General features: G+C 40.4%; 1 protein-coding gene across 2 annotated transcripts in view; it reads left to right on the top strand.

Moving 5' to 3' along the window:
• The window catches only part of TYR (tyrosinase), a 50676-nt gene that overhangs the window by 4366 nt on the left and 24234 nt on the right, over window positions 1-22076 (top strand). The window contains exons 2-4 of one of the 2 annotated variants that reach the window (XM_030043254.1): window positions 6542-6758; window positions 16877-17024; window positions 20421-20713. In XM_030043254.1, the coding sequence (XP_029899114.1) occupies window positions 6542-6758; window positions 16877-17024; window positions 20421-20529 (474 nt within the window). In that variant the 3' untranslated portion in view covers window positions 20530-20713. Of the gene's footprint in view, window positions 1-6541; window positions 6759-16876; window positions 17025-20420; window positions 20714-22076 lie in introns of those variants that run through there. The other variant, XM_030043253.1, reaches the window with a different exon arrangement.

Genomic DNA, 22076 nt, shown 5'->3' with positions numbered 1-22076 from the left:
AAGTAAAAGCAGAATCTTTCTGCTGGTAGTTAACATTAGAGTTTGGGTAGCCCCACAGTGTGCTAGACAGACGATGAAGAAAATAAAGCAGGAGTATGTAAGTGCTGTTTTAGGTTTACTATCGTGGCAAGCAGGCTATACCACCACCTTTAGCCCCCTGCATTTTGTCTCTCCTAAAAGAAGAGTGACTTGAGAGAAGTAATTGCATAATGTGGAGAGCTGTCTGCTCTCAGATGTGCTGGTGTAAGCCTGCAGCAAATTCTTTGTTGCAAGCATCGAGAATTTCCCTTAGCACTTCATTCTGTATCACCCTGCAGAACCACTTACACAAATGCAAAGCTGCTACGAAAAGGAAACAAGTTACACAAATAGAAGAAGGATATAATGCTCCTGAACTAATAATGACAGTACTTTAGATCCATTACCTGAAAATATGACTTCATAAGAAATACAAAATTCAGCTATTCAGACACAGTTATTTAATTCTAAGCACAGTTTATCAGGGAGCTGTATTGCTAGCTGAATAGTCTGAGAGGATCATTTAAAGCATTATTTTATGTCCACCTTTAAAAACTTCAGGAACTTTTCAAAAATATAAACACCAGAAGCCAACACTTCTTCAAATCAGCCAAAGCCTTACATCCATCTTCTTGTGGATGCCTGAGTATCTCATGAACTCAATGACACTATTTTTTATTGCAACTTAATAGGTTTTGGTGCCAGCTACAGCCTGGTAAATTAAAAAACCAAGAATCCAAATGGAGCAAGTAACTGTAAAAGAAGCGTTTATCAAGATTGGTCTCCTAATGATATGCTTACATGGATTATAAATTTGAAACATTTCCTATTACAAAGAGATAAGTCTCCACATGCCACACCTCAGTACCACAGCCAGAGGGAATCAGGATCTGTGCGCAGCAGGAACAACCCCTTGGGTATCCTCAGCCTCTTTATGTCACTGTAATTCCAAAGTAATTCCCCTTCTTCCACAAGATCTCGAGTCGGTGACAGCAGAATTTGGCCTGTGGTTGCTTGGCTGTTCTCTAGCTTATAGCCGTGCTTGCTCAGGAGTTGTGTAATTTAAAAGATAAACACCTTCAGAGGTGTATAAATTAATAGCTAAGGAATTTCATAAAAATTGGGTTTTGTTAATAATTCACCAGAAAAAGAAGCCTACCTGTACAGAGATGTGTCTTTGTGAATTTGCAGTAGACACGGAGACAGCAACACTAACGGTACATCTCAGAGACAGCCAGAGAGCAGGGAATCACGGTCTGCCAAACCAGAAAGTGTTAATGAATATTTCATCAGTAATTGATAACAAAGTTTCCTACTCTACCCCAGCACCATTTTGAGGGGCTGAATGGGATGTAAGATGCCCCCCAGTTCTGGGCTGCCTCTGAGCAAAGAGGTGAAACTCAGCCAAGCTGAGAAAATACCTTGAAGGCCCTGGGTTTGTTTCAGGGCTGTCACTTCATGTTTGTCTCATCTCCCTTTAGCTGGAGTTTCACAGCTCCTCCAGTTAAGGCACACACTGTAAGGGTCAGAAAGATAATTAATGACCTTATCCTTGCACAAAGATGTTTCTTAGAATTTCTTTGAAGCTTCGCTTTCTATAAATCTCTTCTTTTCTTTCAGTCCTCTGCCTGTTTTACCTTTCCATTCCTGCTAATACCCAGGAGTACATGAAGAACCCAATACAAATATACACAGTCTCTTAAAAACTTTTTGGTATGGTACAGATATAGCACCTTTTAAATTTCTGCCTATAAAGCAAGCTCCCAAAGTACAGTTTGTTCTGTTGCAAGTTATTTGGGGATTTCCTTGCATTTTCCCAGTTTGGTGAGTAAATGGCTTCTGAATGCCACTTAATTAGGATTAGATCATGGCAAGCCATAATGCAGCCAAAAAAGTAAAGATTAAACCTCTTTACAATTGCCAAATGTTTTAAATCCAGTGTGAGGGCTGCACTATAATGCCGTTCCCAAGCAAGGATGTGAGAATAAGTGGAGAAAGACAGAGAAAGGCAATGAATCAGTGCAAAATCTCTTTTGGCTGCACAATGGGGCCCAAGGCTCCAGTTCAGGAGTCCAGACTTCACGTAGGACAAACGGAGACATGGGGATGTGTCATGAAGTGCCCACACCACACCCTTGGGAGAGCTGGCATGGGTGCCACAGATGAGCAAGTCGTGGCTGCTCTGGCTGTAGTCTGAAGTGGCTCTTTTAGGCTATAGGAACCTGGAAAATAACTATGAAAACATGCTGATAGAGCGTCTGGCTGGGGGCAGACTCCTGCTTGGTGGGCTCAGAAGAGAAGCAGAGCAATGCACCAGCTCTAAAGGAAGCAGTGGTGTGGATTAACCCTTTGAGCGGCCATACTTCCCCAGCAAACTAAGGAACTTAGATCACTTGTAAGTGAGCAGCTATTTCAATACCACAGAAAATTATTCATCCCCTTTTTCCAGCCGTTGAGGTATATATTACATGTATTGCATGTCCCTGTGAGCGCAGATCTAATAAGTTCAAAGCAACCACAAAGAATTTGTCACCAAAACCCCTAAAGCTTTGAATTGAAAAATAGCAGACAAAAGACTGAACACTGCTGAAGACTCCTGTAATGCAATTCACTTTATTTAGGCGCAGGGGCTGCTCTGTGCAAGCAGTTACAAACTAAAAGGCAAAAGGGTTTCCCATTTGCGAAAAGGTGCGAGACAGCAGCAACGCTTCCGCACATTTACAGTCTGTTTTCTAAGAAACGATACCAAGAGCTGTGTTAAAGATCTCAACTGCAGTGCACGGAGGGATTTTTTTGCTCAGTTCTACAAGGCCCAGGAGCGATGCTGCGTATTCTGGACTGCCATCTACCGGCATTTGCTCTGCTAACTACTTACATAAGCTTTTCCTCCGAGTATCTTCCTAATAATTCCCCGGGAGCCAGTGAATTTATGCATGCAGGAGAGCAGGCACTGGGTGCCCTTTGAATATGAAGCTTTGGCTAGGGTGAACTGAGAAATTTGCTCAGGACTGTTCTGAAAGGGAACAAAAAAATCGTGTGTTAACCCAGCATGTTTCTGGTAGAAAAGTCCTCCTGCTGAATGGAAAGAAGGCAATGATGTGACCCATTTTGTGTGTGCTTTATGCAGATTACATCCAGAAAGAACCATTTAACTGACATATGTTCTGTTACGACCTGCACATTACATGATTGATAAAACAGCAAATTATAGTTTCAGGATAGACCCATAATTTGTATTACTTAAGTTGCACCTTTCTGGAAAATCATCCTGGCTAATTTTATGGCCAGACTTTAATTTTTAGTTCAGAACAAATAGCAGAAGATCACAAATAAGCATTTTCATTCCTGCCCCTTATGTTGGCATTTCTTGACCATGAGCTACCAGATGTCTTGTAGCATCTGGCTTCTGTTTAGGATGAATTCAGTTAGACAGTATACTGAGACTTAAATGGAAAAAAAAAAAAAATATTAGCACTCTAACCCTTTATAAGCCTCATAACATTAACAGTTGCTTTAAATCCCACTGAAATGGATAAACAGAAAGAAGGGGAAATGTCCCTTTGTTTAGATATATTTGCACTCATGCTTGAAGATTCCCTGTCTGAATATCTGACAAGCTGGTCTTGAAGGCAGCGTGTGATTCCTCTTTAGGACACAAAGGGGATATATCACCAGGGCGGTGGGAAGAGGATGAAAAGATAAGAGATGACAGGGCACAGAAGCCAGAAGAAGATATGGACCTAGATAAGGTCCATAGGAAACAGAGCTAAACAGAAAATCCACATGCATGTAGTTTTTGAGCCAAGTGATCCACTTGGGTCGAGCTTCACCAGCCAAGACATATTTGCCTTCTTCAGTAGTGCACTTCTAGGGACAGAGGTCTGCGCATTCTTTATAAACAAAGACATGACTAGAGCATCTCCCTCAGCCTGAGTCATCCCCCTATTTTCCTTCTAACAGGAATAAACTCAGTAACACAAAACAATCATAAAAACAGTACCACAGCTACGCTTTGTGGTTTTAACTGTAGGTCTCTCCCTGTCGCTACCTCTCACTTCTCAGTGGGGATTCTTAGAAGAGGCTTCTTAGAGGCACAATACTGACCCACTCGGCGAGCTTCTGGGAGGAATGTGCACATGAAACTCTCCGCTGGACAACTACCTATGGCCTCCAAGGGCACCTTAGTACTTTTAACAGACTAGGGCAGATTTCAGCTAACAAAGCAGTCTGTAAGGATAAATTTCTCTATTAAGATTTCTTATCTCCTCAAAAAAAAGATGAGAATAATTTATTCATAGGAAACTCCTCACTTAAGAACTCCAGATTCTTAAGAAATCTAGGTTATATCACCAGCTCCATCATACATTTTCTGTGAATTTTTGGTCAAATCACTTTTAGAAAAGGATTCATCTCATCTCCTTCCACTCATTCAAAAGTTAGTTAGGCAGCACAGAAACTTGCCTTTGGCTCTGTCTTTAGTCACTTCAGAGGCACATCGGTGCCTCCAGGGTGTGATTCATCCCATCCTAATGCAGAAGCAGAGCATTAAGTTGAACACTCTTAATTTTGATTCCCTTGCTAACTGCAGTCTGGAGACAGTTTCTGCATTGATTTTTTTACAAATTTTCTTTCATTGACTTAGTCAATGGAGAGAGTTAGGCACCCCTAGAGGGAAGTACATCTCACCTACCAGACATCTGGCTTAGGAGGGCTGAATCACACTCAAGAGATGCCTCTCCCTATTGACTGCAGAGGTCGTCCTAAAGTGTTGCTTCAATCTGGCAATTTGTACACAGCTAGTATTGGTGAAACGAACGTCCCACTCATTTTCTTCACTAACAGAGAATCTCATGTTCTTCCATATCATTCACAGTGGATATGATTGCTTACACTCACTTTCTTGTTCGTTGTTTCAGTCCATGAAATAGAAATACACCTCCAGGATGAAAGAAGTCTGGAGTTTTCAGTTATGTGTTTTCTCCCCATGATGTCTCACTCAATAACGAGACCTGTTCTTTCTCCACACAAAGTTCTCATTAACCACGTTGATTACCTGCTAACAACAGAGTCCTACATTTTGATGGGATCCCTGGTGGTTTGGAGTTTTATTTGGTTTGGCGGGTTCTTCAGAAAAAAAGCAAAACAATAGAAAGCAATTTTGGTTCAGACCCTCAGCCTCACCTCAAAGGGATACAAAAAAAACTTCTGGGAGTTTTGAGCCGCTGTTGCTCTGTTTCATTTTCATAGACCCATCAATGGTACCATTATACACACCCACCAAACCCTCTAGTCTGATCTTCTGCTTGCCATTTTGTCATCATATTTTTTCTCCATCCTCCATCCTGACTCCACATCAGGCAAGTTCCTGAGTATAAAGTAGAAATATGAGTTAGTACTTGTACTAACTCCCTGTAGGTTTTTTGTACCAGAATATGAAAAAAATCCTCCCTCTCATTCTGATCACTTCTCTGGCCAAGCAGGGGATGCAGTGAGAGCTACTAGAAAAGTTCATGGTCATCAGAAGACCCATGTCCTTCGGTAACAAATAAGTTACTGTGGTTTAAAAAGAAATTGAGAAGCACCATAGTGATACTTACAGTCTGTGTGGGCACATTTAACCCATGGCAAATGTGAAGGAGTTTGACTCAGCCAAAATCAGCTGCGTATCATTTGAAGTTACATTGAACTACCTTGCTCTTCCAGGAGTCTCAAAATGGACTGGCAGCTTCTATAGAGCATCTGACAAATAATAACTTGTTATGCTATGGTAACTGGACTTTGCCTGTGAATCCAGAACATTTGTGTAAATGATGCTGGATTCTGACAGTATTTAATATCTGTATCCATCTCTCTGCTTCAGGTTCTTTACTAATACCCATCACTATGGTATCTCAGTTGGTGATACATGTTCATCCCCACAACATTCCTGGGAAGTAGAGCAGCGTCTTTTCCCATTTTGTACGTATGGCATCATCAAGACATAGTGAAACTAAGTGCCCATTTAGTCTGACAAAGCACAGACAGATATTTTCAGAATAAAAGATATTTTTTTTTCATATTCCAAGTCAACAATTCCCCCTCTTACTGTGTGGGGAGAAAAATCTGTGATAATGGCTTTGTTCAGCAGTCTGCTGAGGCCCAAAAGCCTCCATTTAGCAACTGCAGCAGCAGATTTAACTCTGTTTGTGTCCTGCTGCATTGGTAGGTAACACTGAATTTAGCCTCAGTGAGTTTTCAAGGGCATAAATGAGAATTGATGCCTTAGTCCACATGGGTAGTTTCAGATACAGACTAAAATGTTATTTCAAAATGTGCATGGTAGTAAAGGGGTGTCTTCTATGGAATAACCAAGCTTATATTAAAATCATACATAGAAAATTTAAAAATTAATATATATTCTTGCAATAATCTTATTACATTGTACATTTTCTTTGCTCCTTTAAAAAAAAAAATCAAAGTACTTCTTTTGTTTGCTTTTATTTCTTACAATTGCAGCTCTGCTAATAGAAAGTATTTTATACAGGTAATTTGTACTCGATCTGAAGAGTACAACAGCCAACAGGCTTTATGCAATGCCACAAGTGAGGGGCCTATACTGCGAAATCCTGGGAACAATGATAAATCAAGGACCCCAAGGCTCCCATCCTCAGCTGAAGTTGAATTTTGCCTATCACTGACTCAGTATGAATCTGGATCCATGGATAAAATGGCCAATTACAGTTTCCGAAACACTTTGGAAGGTAACGTTTTATTCTATTATGCCATTTCCCTCTGTAAATTGATTCTCTTTGGGGTTAGAGTCTTTAAACTCTGGGCAGTTTGAACTGATTCCACGAAGCACCACTCAAAAAGAAAGAAAAAGTTATGCTTTCTCCTGGAATAGCAACAGACAGAAAGAACCGCATTAAAGGCATTTGATAAGGCAATAGAAACTATAGACTAGATCAGACCCTAAATCCATCTGTTGGGAGATATTGTCTCCTGCTATAGTCAGCAGCAGGCACAGCAAAGAAATGTAGCGCTGCATAAAAGAAGATCATCTAATAATGTACTTACACATGATCATAACCATGTCCATGTGGGTTACAGGTTTGCCCTGGAATCCACTGTCTTCCATAGGCCAGGCTGGACAACAAGGGTGAGAGAGGATGCTGCCATTTGGCATGTTATGTCTACATCCTGCCACTGTGAACTCCATAGCAGACTTCTCCCCAAACTCTAAGGATTAGGGATTAAGTCATACCTCAAAAATGACCCTTAGTATCATTTCCAAAAGAATTTAGTTATTTATTTTAAATATCTAACTATCCAACCTGTTTGGAATGTTCCTAATTTGCTAGTAAACAAGGGTTCTTTGCTAAAAGGAACAGTTATTCATAATTATCTGTCTACTCAATATTTTTTGCATCTTGTTAAATTGCTAATAAACAAGGATGACACATTATATATTTATCAATAAATATTCCTACAGTATCATATATCATCTGTATCAAATATGATCCACTTTTGATGTCCCAGAGATTTTTGCTTGCAAGAAACTGTGCAAGGGCCAAAACAATGCAATATAGGAGTGGGTGTGAGGATAGGAAAGCAAAGCTCTTAATATGTTCAATATTACTCTTAATGTAGTTGGAATGCCAAAAAGCTTTCTTGGGGGAAAAAAAAAAAAAAAAAGTGAACCAGTTTCTGCTCTAAAAACAGTCAAAACTGTGGAATTTGTCTGCTGAAGCCAACAGAGAATCCAGACATTAATTGACTCCAGCTCTGGACATAGCAGTGCTTTTTACCTTTGAAAACAGACACCACATGAAGTATGGGAAAGAAAAAGGTGTCATAATTGAGTAGAGGCTTGCTCACATTTTTCTCCATAAATTATGTGAATAAATGAAGAGGGTAGAATAGGAGGAGTAGAGAAAGGGGAATTGAAGTAAACAAGTCATGAAATAATGAGGGTCTACAATCATGCTGCTAGTTTTGTAAACAAAAGCAAAGGCACAGTCTACGGAAGTTATGCAGAGCCATGTATGGGTTTACTGAGAAGCAGAGTCAAAATGGACTGCTCACTCACAAAGCCTAAATTTCAGTATCATGACTGCTCATTAAATAACAATAATTCAGTGAGTACTTGCAGAAAAAGGGCAAAACCTGCTTATTGTCAATGTTAAGTGTGAACTGGCAGCTAAACAGTCATAGATCAAGTATACCCTTTTGATACAAATGGATACATTTTCTTATTGAAAATAACCTAGCTATTTGAAAAAAAGCAACAAAATAGATGTTAGACAGAATTGCACAATGATAAGGAAAGCACCTACAGTTCTCAAAGACCCTGGAAGAATTTATTTTAACTCTAAAATCAGAAACAGAGTTTTGTCTGATTAATCTATCAAACCTTTTCTCTATTGCTGTCTCTTTGTCACATTAATTTCATGGCTAGCAAGCACAGTAATGGCTGGTCTTTGTTAATATCATAGTGTCATCTGCCAATCAGACTTGAAGAGGGTCATGCTTTAATCTGAATAATGGCAATGTCACTGCACCTGAAAAGAGCTCTTCTGGATCAAATTTTCCTCCAAGTGAGTTCTTTTGTTCTGTGTAACAACCCTTCAGAAGCTGAAGAGTGTTCGTCTTTCTCCTAACTGAGGTTATGAAGCTCCAGCTCACCACTGTGGCCATTTGAAGCCCTCCAAATGCCACACAAGACATGTCAGGGTTGCCACCAATAAGTTTTAATGGTTTTCATGTGATTTAGCTCGTTCTTCTAATAGACTAGGGAAAAAACCTACATGTTCTTGAGGATGTATGCAAGTCAGATATGATTCAGAAGCTGTACAGCTTAGGTAGCTACAGAAGCAGCCTATATTATCTTGGTCATAGTGTTGCACGGCTTCTGGATGCATCCAGTTAGCTCAAGGCAGGGGCAGAGCATGCCTGTTTTATCAGTCCATCCAACCGTGCCCTCCCTGACACGCACTGTAGCCCTTTCAAGCCATCTGTAGGATCCCTCCTATGTGATTCTGAAAGGGAAGAAAAGAGACTGAGCAGCACCTTTTCTCCCAGAAGTGAAGGTGGACCCTTGCAAGTCCTAGGCTGCATGTGGAGGGAGCCTGGGAAGCTAAGGCACAGTGAGGAAAAGCTCAGTAGGGTAAGACTGAGGCAATGAATGTCCCCTCCTTAGAATCTCTGAAACAAAAAAAAACCCCAAACCATCTCACATTAGAACCTCTCTATTCTAGGGGAAATCCTGTTAAGAAAGTGACCATGTTTGCTCATAGTCCAACTCCCAGTGCAATTACCAGATCCCATATTATTGTCTAACTTCTATAGCCTAGCTAAAGGAGATCTACAGTGCTCAGGAGCTGATATTGAAGAGAGTAAAGGTCAACAGAGTGATGTTACCTTTCTTTCCATAACAATATTTCATTAAAGCTAGAGATCACTGAAGTGAAACTGTGTCCACAGCGTTCCATGATAAGGGGCTTTTTTTGGTCATGAGTCTGTCTGAATGTAAGCTGGATGTGGCTCAGTAGGTATTTATCTATATTACTATGGAGATGGAGCTTATTCCATCAGACACACTGTTATTGAGACAGCTTTTTGTGGTTTGTTTTTTTTTTTTTCCTTTGAAGATATTTTATTTTTTAACCTGAATTATTTCAGCAATCAACTTTACACCACAGGACCACAAACATTTATGTCAACTAACTTATTTAGCTAACAAGACAGTGAACTGCAATGTGAAGCCAAGAATACATGGCTAATGTTGAAAAAGTTGGTGGAAAGTTTTTAAACAAGCTTTACTGCCAAAAAACTCCCCATATTGTGTTACAACATTGTGTTACTCCTTTCTTACAAATGACCTGCTTAGTTTTTTGTTGTGTACAGATGCCAAGCTTAAATTGCCAGGTTACATTTATTGTGCCAGTGCCCACTTCTACGTGGTGGCATTCTTATGAACCTGCTAACACTCTATAGTTCCTAACATTTACTTATTTTTCTAAGCAAAAAGCTTTTCAATCCTTCTTTACTTGTTTACTCAAGTTTGTGCCAATACACCTAAGGTCAACTTCTAATCTCTTTCAGATCCAAAGTAAATCCAAAGTTCACTGACTTTACTGGAGTTACACTAGATTTACAAAAGATGACCAGAACCAAGCCAGTGACTGTAATTGAGTGGCTCCTGATTTACACGAATGTGAGATTTAATCCTCAGTTTTAGTTCTGTAATGGAAAACAACTGTGATCACTTAGAAGAACCAATCACATAGGAGAACACCTTCTGGGCAAAATTTTATGCTCTTCCGTGCTTGAGTGCACTGGAGCAAAGACAACACCTTTTTACCCTTCAAAGGGAGAGGTATCAGCATCATTATGAGCAGATGCCACCAACACAGGTTGAATCTGTGTTTGTCTAATAGGAAATACTGCTATAGTGACAGAAATTATGTCACTGAAGGGTGACCACAACAGCCATAAACAGCAAAGGTCAATATTGTTCGATAAAACAGCAACCCCCTGAGGCTGAGCGCATGAGCTGCCTTCTCACTCTGGGACAGGCCAGTGTCTGCTTTGACTGAAAAATAACAGGTTAAAAGCAGTTTGCACATTGCCCTTTGAAGTGGAAGCAATTATTTTAAATAGGATTTGTTGAATCGTGCCCTAACCGGGGAACACTGTTGGCTTCATTGGACAATTCATGGATACAAGAAGAGAACAGTTCTAGTTTATAAGCATCAGGTGAGATCAGAAATGGATTAGCTGACTGCAAATGAAATAGTTGGGTTTCTTCTTTGTGCAGTTCAGTTTGGTGTGACACCTTGAATGTTACCTCCTAAGAATAAGAGATGGCTGAAAAACTTGGAATTTATTTTTCTTTATGAGCAAATTCCACATTTGAAATTTTTTTTTTCATGGCAACTCCAAATGAAAATCAGTGCCTTCTAAGTTTTGCACAAAGTTCAAAAAAAGATTTTTTAAAAAAACATTCTAACACTCTATATTACTTTCATTATTCATGAATTAACTCATGACACATGGTATCAAGTCAAGCCATGTCATAGCATTCCACTGTCTGTCACAATTATGTATTCTTACTGCTGTTCTGTCAGGAAATAATAGAATAAAACATCAAACATTTCAAAATGTAATTTCATTTTAATAGGACATTTTCCTTTTCTTCTGAAATGAGAGATTTTCATCTGGAAAACTTTTTTCAGTATTTTTCATAGCTATCCATATAGCTAATGAAAAATGGTTATTCAAAATGAAGTTTGCCAACAGAAAACTTCTAATTAAAAAAGTTTTAGCCTACAGCCAGCATTCCTCACCCAACTCAAACCTCAACCTCTGGGTAAATTTATGCTGCACTTTGAGAAAGTGCTGTCAAGTTGCAGAGGGTCATTATTAGAGAACTAGAAAGACTACTCAGCCCAGCCCACAGTGAAGGTCTACAAGAGTCATTTTAAGAAAAAAACTAGATGGTGACATGGTCTAAATTAGGTAATCACAAACTTTCATTTACTATAGCCCCCTAGGCCAAATTCTGCAGACCTTGCAGCTACCTCACTCTTGAGAGATTACAGTAATAAGATTGCTTGAGAAAATATGTAAGATTTAACCCTGAAAAATTTCCTGTGAGATTGCCAATGGCAGAAAAAAATCAATGAACATAAGCCAGAAGAACATCACTAACTAACTTCAAAGACCAGCAAGGATATGGCCTTAAAATTCTTTATATCTTCCTTCCTGTTTTAAAGTAGATGGTTCTATCTCACTTGAAATCCTCTAAAATGTGAAATCCTTATTAAAGAAAAAATCATCCCCAGGGAGAGTGGAACTAAATATATCAGCCAGTTGGACTCAGACATAGAATCATAGAATCATTAGGTTGGAAAAGACCTTTAAGATCATCGAGTCCAACCATAAACCTAACACTGCCCAGTCCACCACTAAACCATGTCCCTGTGTGCCACATCTACACATCTTTTCAATACCTCCAGGGGTGGTGACTCAAGCACTTCCCTGGGCAGCCTGTTCCAATGCCTGACAACCCTTTCAGTAAAGAAATATTTCCTAATATCCAACCTAAACCTCCCCTGCCGCAACTTGAGGCCATTTCCTCTCATCCTATCTCCAGCCACCTGACAGAAGAGACCAGCCCCCACCTCACTCCAACCTCCTTTCAGGTAGTTGTAGAGAGCGATAAGGTCTCCCCTCAGCCTCCTTTTCTCCAGGCTGAACAACCCCAGTTCCCTCAGCCGCTCCTCATCAGACTTGTGCTCCAGACCCTTCACCAGCTTCGTTGCCCTTCTCTGGACACGCTCCAGCCCCTCAATGTCTTTCTTGTCGTGAGGGGCCCAAAACTGAACACAGGACTCGAGGTGCGGCCTCACCAGTGCCCAGTACAGGGGGACGATCACTGCCCTGCTCCTGCTGGCCACACGATTTCTGATACAGGCCAGGATGCTACTGGCCTTCTTGGCCACCTGGGCACACTGCCGGCTCATATTCAGCCGGCTGTTGACCAACACCCCCAGGTCCTTTTCCACCAGGCAGCTTTCCAGCCACTCTTCCCCAAGCCTGTAGCGCTGCATGGGGTTGTTGTGACCCAAGTGCAGGACCCGGCACTGAGCCTTGTTGAACCTCACACAATTGCCCTCAGCCCATCGATCCAGCCTGTCCACATCCCTCTGTAGAGCCTTCCTGCCCTCCAACACTCCCACCCAGCTTGGTGTCATCTGCAAAATTACTGAGGGTGAACTTGATCCCCTAAGGGTGCACTTGATCCCCTCAACATGCAACATACAAAGCAGAATTTGACCTTTAAAGTCCCAGCTCTCCTAACCACTGGCCTATAAAGTCATACAAAACTAAAATTTATTTAGTAAGAAAAACAGTTTTGCAGTTAAAAAAACATCTGTAAAACTGTTATGAATAGCTCAGTGTTGTTAGGGATGCCACAGATGTTGAGCAGTCCATTAAGATAATCGAGGAGATAGGACTGTTGGAATGGTTCCTCCACTCCTGTAGCACTGAACACTGCTAATGCCCTCCGAGTCCTGCGTACCCCCTGCTAAGCGTACTTACTTCAGTCAGTGGCAAATGAGCAACCGAGGAAAACACTACCTGCTTTCAATATATAAAGCTTTGCACTTGACTGATTGTACATGGACTTCTGTGGTCTCTGTTGTTAGATTGTAAAACCCACAGTTAATATAATTAAATACTCTATTAAAAGACACACCTGACCCAACTGCATGTTCAGTGACAACCACCTATATATCATCCTAAAAACTGTCAGGCAGCCTTAGTTTTGAGTGGCATCATTAGCTCCTCCTATAATAAACTTTGGGCTAAATCCCCATCTTATTTAATTTGGCCTGGCTCCAGTGAAGCTACTTCAAATCCACTGCATCACTGTTACTGTTTTACAGTGCTATGAGCAGCAGCAGAATCATGTTTATGATCTTTTAAAAATGTGATTTTTCTCTTATTGAAATCACTGGTAGAACTTCCATTCACTTCGGTGATGTATGCCCTAATGGCTGTTTCTAATGCACCAGAACTAAATGAGGGTTTGAAAGGATGTCTGAATGCCACAGCTTCCTGTACTGGCCAGATGATTTAACAGTTCGCTGCCATCGGCGGCAGTCCTGCTTCCCTATGCAATCTTCTCCATCCAACAGCCAGTTGCTCTCCTTCCTTTTTCGGTACCAACACTGGTTCTCATCATACCCTTACATGAGATACTGTATCTCAGTAGCCTGGAAAAAACCCGACAGCCCACACTCCAGGGTAGTTTACTGCCAGACTAGTGAGTTAAATCAGTTGACAGAAGGAGTGACGAGGTGCAGTTAACTCATGGGAGAGCAAGGCACAGCGTGGGGCAGGGCAGGTGGAGGAAGTGGACTTGCCCTATCTAGAGGCAGGGAGCTCTTATCTCAGCTCACTGCGCTTGTAGATCTGTAGCCTCACATTTGCTGTACAGGTGATTTTACTGCAGCCAGCAAAGTTTTCCGCACTCTGAAAAAATTCTCATGTTTTCACATATTCTTTTTTTAATTGTCTCTACCCCATTTCACAGTATGTCATCCCGAATAGCTGATTGTACTGACGCCTATTAAAAAGTCTGAGAGACAAGAGTAAGACCCAGGTTAATAAAATTAAGTGACACCACATTGTGGTTTTATTCCTGCTAACTTTACAATTTATATGGAGTTTTCATAACAAGAAATCAGATATTAGAACTTCTCATGCACATGGTTAAACATGATGTCACCTTTGACACTGACTGAATGCACCCCAGTTAACTGGGAGCTGGGGGGTGGGGTTGCTAAAGCTGTCCCAGTTACAAAGCTTTTGATTATTAAGATAAATGGCTCATGTGCAGATGTTCCTTGAAAAGCTGTCCAGAGCCAAAATGTGTATTCTGTATATTTTTTTATGAATTACTAGATCAAGAGTTTGCAATGTATTAAGAAATTTTAAGAAGTATCCCAAGTGTGATATAAAACATCTAGGCTTCTACGTAGACTCTGCATAAAGTTTATCTTCCCCTTAAACATACTTATAAAGCAGCTGAATATAAGTGGAAGAGTTGCTTCAGAATGATATACATATAGATTATTTTCAGTTAATATTCACAGAAATTTCCTAGTATTGCTACATCAACTGATCCCAAGGATCACGCACTGTGGCCATCAGCAAAGGCCAAAATTCTTGCCATCGGTTCCTGTGAGTTCTGGCCAGACTGTCAATGTACATCATTCTTCATAGGTGATATTTTAGTCTGCTGTTTCCCTGATTGACAGCTAAGTGAAACAGCATTCACCATCAGACAAATTTCTGTGGGCAAGATTTTCCCTTTGAGAACTTCTGCCCACTTCTGTTTATGTCACCATGCAGTGTCTTCAATAATCCCAGTCCACATCTAATTTATTCAAAACCTGCTGTTATCTGTAGGTGTTAACATGTTCCTCTTTGTCTCCTAAATCCAGACTCACTCCAGCCTGAAGTCTTACAATTTTCATCATAAGCCAGCTTTACCTCCTCCAACTGTACTGATTGTGTTTTCTACTCTGACTTCCCTTGAATTTCTCAAAATCTTTGTCATACTATTACAATCAGAAAGATGGATGGTTATTATGGTATATTGGTTCCTAGGTGTCACAGCTATGATTTGATCTTTATTATAATTATCAGTGGTTTTGTGCCAAATGCTTTTCCCTTGTTTGAAGAGGTTAACAGACAAGGCAAAGCCCGATGAGGGAATTTAGAGTGACAAAGCGATGCAATCATTTGATACAGAAGATGAGAGTCCCAGTGGTGTCTAAAACTCAGGTTTCCAAGTTCACAGAGTATGACTCTACCCATAAGGCATCTCTAGCGACATCTTAATTAATACTTTGTGTGGCTCAAAGAGGAACAAATCCAAAGAGCAAAACAGTTGGTACTGAGGACCCGACTTCCATGTTATACATGAAGGTTTTGACAGGGAAGGGGTCCTTTCACACTAGCTCTAGTTCAGTCCTATGAACTAAACACCCACTGATCGTTGGCACATTTTAGGTTTCCTCCAAAAGGAATCCAGATTGCAAAGTCAGACATTGCTCTGTGATGTGAGTCACAGCATGAAACAGGACTGTTGGGAGATTCACTTCAAAAGTATATTGCTGACCCTCATTCAAATGCTAGTTCTTGGTCCAAATAAGTAAGTAAAGCAAGTGTTCACAGTGCATGAGGCATTTCCCAAAGAGAAGAGCTATGATCTTTCTTTTCCTTACCTTGCAGACCTGATAAACTGCACCAATATTGGGAAAACACTGAGGATCAGCACAACAAGCATATTGTTCACAGCCCTTTTTATCTGATTATTAAATTGTAAAGATGTTTTAATATGTCTCCACTATGCTTCCTCATCCTACAGCTTACAGAAAATGTGAAAACAAGACAGAGGGTTTTGTAGTGTGGGTTAAATAGTAGAACTAGCATCAGGTTAAGAAATAGACTGGGAGGACAACATATGTTTCTGCTTTTATTCTCCTGGAAAATCCCAGAGAAGGATCAGATGGTTGACTTTTATTAGGAGTCCTTACAAGTAGGGAGGAAGCTTGGCTGTCAGGATGCTGAGAAGGGCTACCAACATCAGAGATGAGGTATGGACAGGCTACCAAGATAAACACTCATGGAGAGACTCATCTTCTAGTATTTGCTATCTAGGGGTTGGTCTGTGACCTCTTCTCAAAGCCCATATTCTAAGTGCCCTCCAAGATAACAGCAATCCACAGACTTTCATTCTACAAGTCTGACTGTGGAAGATTACTGATTATTTACCAAATCCTTTTGTAAGGATTATATCTTGTATTGTGTTGGCTCCTATCAAGAAAAGAACAAAAAGTGTTCTATAGAGACAAACAATATTAAATGACTGAGTATATGATAAGATAGAATAGCCCCTTTTATCTTAGGAACCTATAAGTATAGAGATCAAAATGAAAATAAAGTGAATACATTTTCTCAACATGAATAAACTACACACATAAATGTCTGCAGGGATTACATTGCCTTTTAACAGCCAGACAAAATGGACAAAGAAATTTAAAAATATAAAGCAATTAAGCAGTACATTTGCTGACATGCTGCATTAGCTACATGGCAGGAGTTTTAATTTAGCTTATTCTAATTTCATCTTTGCTATGCCTTTGAAATATATTAGCACTCCTTTACGTGTTTTCCTAAGCTGTTGTCTAAAAAGCTGACTGTAAATGAAGTGAAAGTAGGTACTTTGATCTTGAGTCTTACTGCAAAAAGCATTATACGCATTGTCATATCAGCATATGATTTCCTCTTGAATATACAGGCTTTGCTGATCCACGGACTGCAATATCAAACATATCTCAAAGCGGTTTGCATAATGCACTTCACATCTACATGAATGGCTCCATGTCCCAAGTACAAGGCTCTGCAAATGATCCTGTCTTTGTACTACACCATGCATTTGTTGACAGGTGAGTTTAATTCTTCTTAGTAAAGCTCATTCATTTTGTGTTTTTACAGTGTGCTTTTCACTTATATTTCAAAACTGCAAATATTTTACATGCCTTTACATGCACAGCATTTTCAGACATGTAGAATTGAGGTCTGCTATTATTTGAGAGCAAATGTATTTCCTAACCTGTCTGTATGTTCACTGGATTAAATATAATTTGACAAGTTGACAAATGCATTAAGCTTTTATTACCAAGGTAAAAATAGTTCTTCAATGATGTCACAATGATTAATATATATAGATGTGTATGTCAGGAAGTTTGGACCAAAAGTGCGTGACTCATTTTAACATGACTATAATCAGTTCGAACAATTCCTTTACATTCTAAATGTCAGTGCTGTTTTAATTTCTATTCCATAAGGAAAATCCGAGCATGCTATTCATAAATAAAGAAGAAAAAATCTGTATTTCAGTGTGACAAACAAAATTGTGACTGTCTCTTGATGAAAGAGAAAAGTACAGCTGTGCAGAATGAAAGGAAAACAAACAGAAGGATATCATGTTTATTAATAAGAAAGGGTAGGGGAGCACAGTTTTGCAAGAAAAGAGTGAAATTGCTACGTTAAGGACAGCATTCCAAGATTTAATGGTGACTTTAAAAATTTCTTTGTCACTATAATACATGTGAATGGCTACAAACAATTTACTGTGGACGGCATTACACCAAACTGTGATGACTAAAGAGCAATAAAAAAGGAAGTTAGCTAAGCAAAGGACTGTAAAAGCCACACAAACACTTGTTCTGGAGCAGTTTATATTTTCTTACCAATCTTCCTCTACTTTCCCACCATGCACTGACTGTGACTTGGCTACTGCAATGCTTAGAACAAAAAAACTATTACCCTATACAAACTTCTGGGACTCTTTCATAAATTTGTATGCTCAGAAACCTACTGACTGAGACCCTGCCTGCATGCAGCAAGGCACTTATTCAGATGAAAACCAAAATGGTTTCTTTATTTGGGTCACTGAGGCAAGCAGCACAGGAGGGATGCAGATTACATCTTGCAGACGTCATCTTGCAGTGAAGTTCTTTAGTTTCAGGCAGTTCACACCAAAACTCTTACATAAAACTTCATCTTATTTAACTAAAAAGCTAACCGAAAGCTAGGTGTAAAAAGACAAATTTGAAGTCAGGCTTTTTCTCCTCAATTTATATAATTAACGAGCCTAATGATTGTATTCTTCATAGTTCACCTGTCCAGAAATAGGGCATCAAGTCTAAGCAGGTCACCCACGCATCAGTGGAATGGATCCTTCAAAGGGTGACCCACCTGTCTTCTGCTCCTAATACTGTAGGGTATAATTAGCCTTCTGGAGGTGTCAGTTTTGAAACTCCTTTCTGTGAAAAGCTTTTCTTCAGAACATTTTAAAAGTGAAACAGTGTAGCTTAGCTGTGATTTAGCATATCCGCCCATTGACTTCTTGACAGGATGGATGCACAAGGATTTCGGGTGTGGTTACAAATTTTGAGTTTGGCACCTGGAAATAAACTTTCTAACATCTAGGCTATTAAAAAATGGATCAGTTGAATATTCAGAGAAAAGGAACACAAAAGAGAAAGCATTATGCTTCGCAGTATCAAAAGAATTGTCTTCCTTAGACATTCACACTTGTATAAGACCTACGCATCTCAGCTCCCACTCATTGCAGGGCTTAAGTAGCACCTTGGTCTTCATGCTGACCCCTCCCACAGAGGAATTTCAGTCATAGTCATTATGAACCCCCGGGAATACTTTTCATAACTGTAGTTGTTATCCGTTCTAGAATGTGAAGTTATTTGCAAAAGGTAACATCACTAAATCCTACTAGTGTTGAGGAAATAAATCACTGCACAGGCACTGTGGGGGCAATACAGATATCCATGATGCAACCTCATCCCATCTGTGGCAGAAAGAAGGTTACCAGTGCTCTGCAGCTGCTGTGTATATGGGCTTTAGTATACACGGATGTAAAAACTGATAATAATGCTGCCTTTTGTATAAGTGACAGAAATGCATTAGCATGATTAGGGTTACTTAGCAGCCTTATCCATGACAGATTAATCATGCTTTTAGTTATAATTAATAAGTAGGTGACTGATAGGTACGTACAGTACATTTTAAAAAACCCTCTCCTACATAGACTTTAAATCTAAAGGGTTGCGAAGAAGTTCTTTTCTGAGAGGCAAGCAAGAATAAAAAGAATAGAGGAAACAGAAGAAGCAGTCTCCACAGCAGCAGAGGCATTTTTTTTTTTTCGTCCATATTAACTTTTCTCATTTGGGCAGAACACTTTTAAGCTGATTGCTGGCACTACATTGGGCCAACGGGCTTTTAACTAACTTTTTAACTAAATCTCCTGCCGAGGACAGCATCTCTTCCAGGCCTTGGTGAGAACATGGAGAGTTGTGAGATGGGGGTTTACTGGCAAGGCATGTAAAAACACTGGACACCAGCAACCATGGGTCCGCTGCGTCTTGCAAAGGCAGGGAACAGCTCTGTGTCAAGAAATCAAGAATGGTCCAGCACTTTGAGCATCCATGTAGGACCCAGAAGAGGAATTCCTCACTCCACTGCAAATTCCTTGAGTGAAACTGAGCGTGTAGTTTGCTCTCCCAAACTCCCATCTCCTGGAGATGTGTCTCCTTCCCATTGATTTCAACAAGACTTTTGAGGAGCTGTTGATCTGAGCTTCAGCTAACCCATCTGTAAAGTGGGTGATATTAGATGCCTACGCAACAGGGACCCTGTCAGGGTAAATGCATTAACGACTGTGAAATGCTCAGTTACGACCATAATAGGAGTGATAGAAGTAAGGCAATAGATCATTGGAACTGATTTTACATAGAAACATATGGTACAGAGGAGGATAAACAAGTGTATACGGAGTCTGCTGACAGGTGTGAGCCAAATGTTAGGAGCTGCTTTCCAAACTGAGCAACAGTCAGCCTCCCATCTGCTACCCCCCAGCCTTTCCTACCCAGGCCTGATGCACAAAATGAGGGAAGGACGGATGGAGCAGAGGTGTAGTTGAGATCTCTCAGGTGAAAAGTAAAGTGTTTGCTTACAAACGCTTCACTTTTTTTTTAGGTCATTCCCTTTCAGCAGTGCAGAAGTATGAAAGTACCCAGGCAACAGCTCTCTTAGCAATGATAAATCAGGCTCCTTGCCTTCTTATTTGCTAGCTAGAAGACCTAGGGATCAAACTCCAGTGCTTGGTAAAAGCAGGTGACCACCCTGAAAATTATTAATTGTTAATTGAATGGCTTTAAAAAAAAGAAAAAAGATGCAACAAAATATATATTCAGCAAAAATGAGAGCTTTTTTAGCTCTCTGAAGCATTTCTCTTAATTGCAAATCTCTTTGCTATTCAGATATGCTCTACAGTCAGCACAAGGGAATAACAAGGGAGGAGTCAACCCACTCAAGCTGGAAGGAGCAGCTGCACAAGCAGTGAAAGCAAGGGCCCACAGTCCCACTTGAACTCACTAGGGTGTTTTCTGTGCTCTGAAAAGGAACTCTTTCCTCTCTGCTGACTCTTTCAGTCCCTCCACCCCTATAGCCACATAGTATCTTCATCTGTTCTCCTTGCACTTCTGTCCTTTAAATGTTTCCTCCATCTTTCTTCTCATTTGTTCTGTACCTTTCTTCTCCTTGACTTCCACATCCCACCCCAGCAATTCCCCTTGAAAACTGCAAGAAAAACTAAATAGCAATGGGGAAAATAAGTTGCTATTAAAGATCTCCATACTACTTTATACCTGTACAGCAGCTAATGCAATAGGGCTCCAGTTCTCATATCATTTCTAAGTTCTGAAGTAATGGACGGGGTTTATTACAATATGGATGACTTTCAAAGGCCCTGATTTCAGAACGAGCAAATTAGAACTGATTTTCTAGAAACACACAATAGGGTGTAGGATTTCAGTCTCTTGCGTCTCTGAAGTCCAGTCTTGTTAGACTATTGTACAGATATTCCCAGATTGTCAGTTCTAGTGATGCCATCACTACAGGACCTTTTTTCTCCAGCTTTCATGAGTAACCACACAGCTCAGAATACCGCTGCAATCATCATTGCATTAACCCAATGCTCTGCCCAGGTGTTCCTCTCTGTTCATACCCTTCTAACATTTCTTTGCTCTCTGTCACATCAGATGAACTGCTGGTCTCTATTTTCAAGGCTCTTCACTGCCCATCCCCAAATCATTCCTCGTTCATTGTTAAGGAACTCACTCACCGCTCCAATAAGTTCATTATATCAGTCTCTATCGTACATCTGTTTGGCATTCAGACAAGTCTCTTCATACTCCTCCTGGCTGGGCATTGTTCACCCTCACATCCACAGATTCAGTCGCTGTTCTTCCGCTCGACGTGACACCTGCAGAAAAGCTCAGACGCTAGTAAGCTGTATCCTTCACTTAGTGGGTGGACCGTTGCAGTCCCACTGCATGGTTCCCTAGTCCTCCTCCCATCTGTTTGTAGCTATCTGTTGTCCCTTGTCCTATGTGTATATTATAAGCTCTGTCATCAAGGGACTGTCTAATTGCACTGATCTGTGCAGCGCCAGGCGTATTCTTAGCCTCTGACTATGGCTCTCAGGTATCAAAGCAATGTGAGCAACAGCAGATACCAATCGCTTCATTTGCAGTGATATGAAATGGCAATGACAAGAGACAGCTGGACGTCCCTATGCTGATCTTATTGCTTCAGTTACTCTTTTGCTTGCTATCACACGGGACTAAATTTTTTGCATCAAAGAGACAAAACCTTCAGGGCTGGGGTGTGCGTGTGTGTATTTGCGTGTGTACATGCGCTCTGCTAAAAGTAATCCAAGTCAAGCATAAGGTCACATAGGGAATGGAGACACTCTCATTTACAGCCACTTACATACATGCACACTTCCAAGCGGGTGCAGAAGAAACTCTCCTACGCATCAGCTTCAGAGCCCAATGAAAATGCCACAAATTCTGCCTAATCAAGGCAAATGTCTCTGTGCTGTTCAGCAACATCAGCTGCCATAAACTCCTCTG

Source organism: Aquila chrysaetos, chromosome 19, assembly GCF_900496995.4.
Source record: "Aquila chrysaetos chrysaetos chromosome 19, bAquChr1.4, whole genome shotgun sequence".
Classification (NCBI taxonomy): Eukaryota; Metazoa; Chordata; class Aves; order Accipitriformes; family Accipitridae; genus Aquila; species Aquila chrysaetos.
The sequence above is the reverse complement of the archived record's forward strand: the minus strand, read 5'-3'. Positions and strand labels throughout refer to the sequence as shown.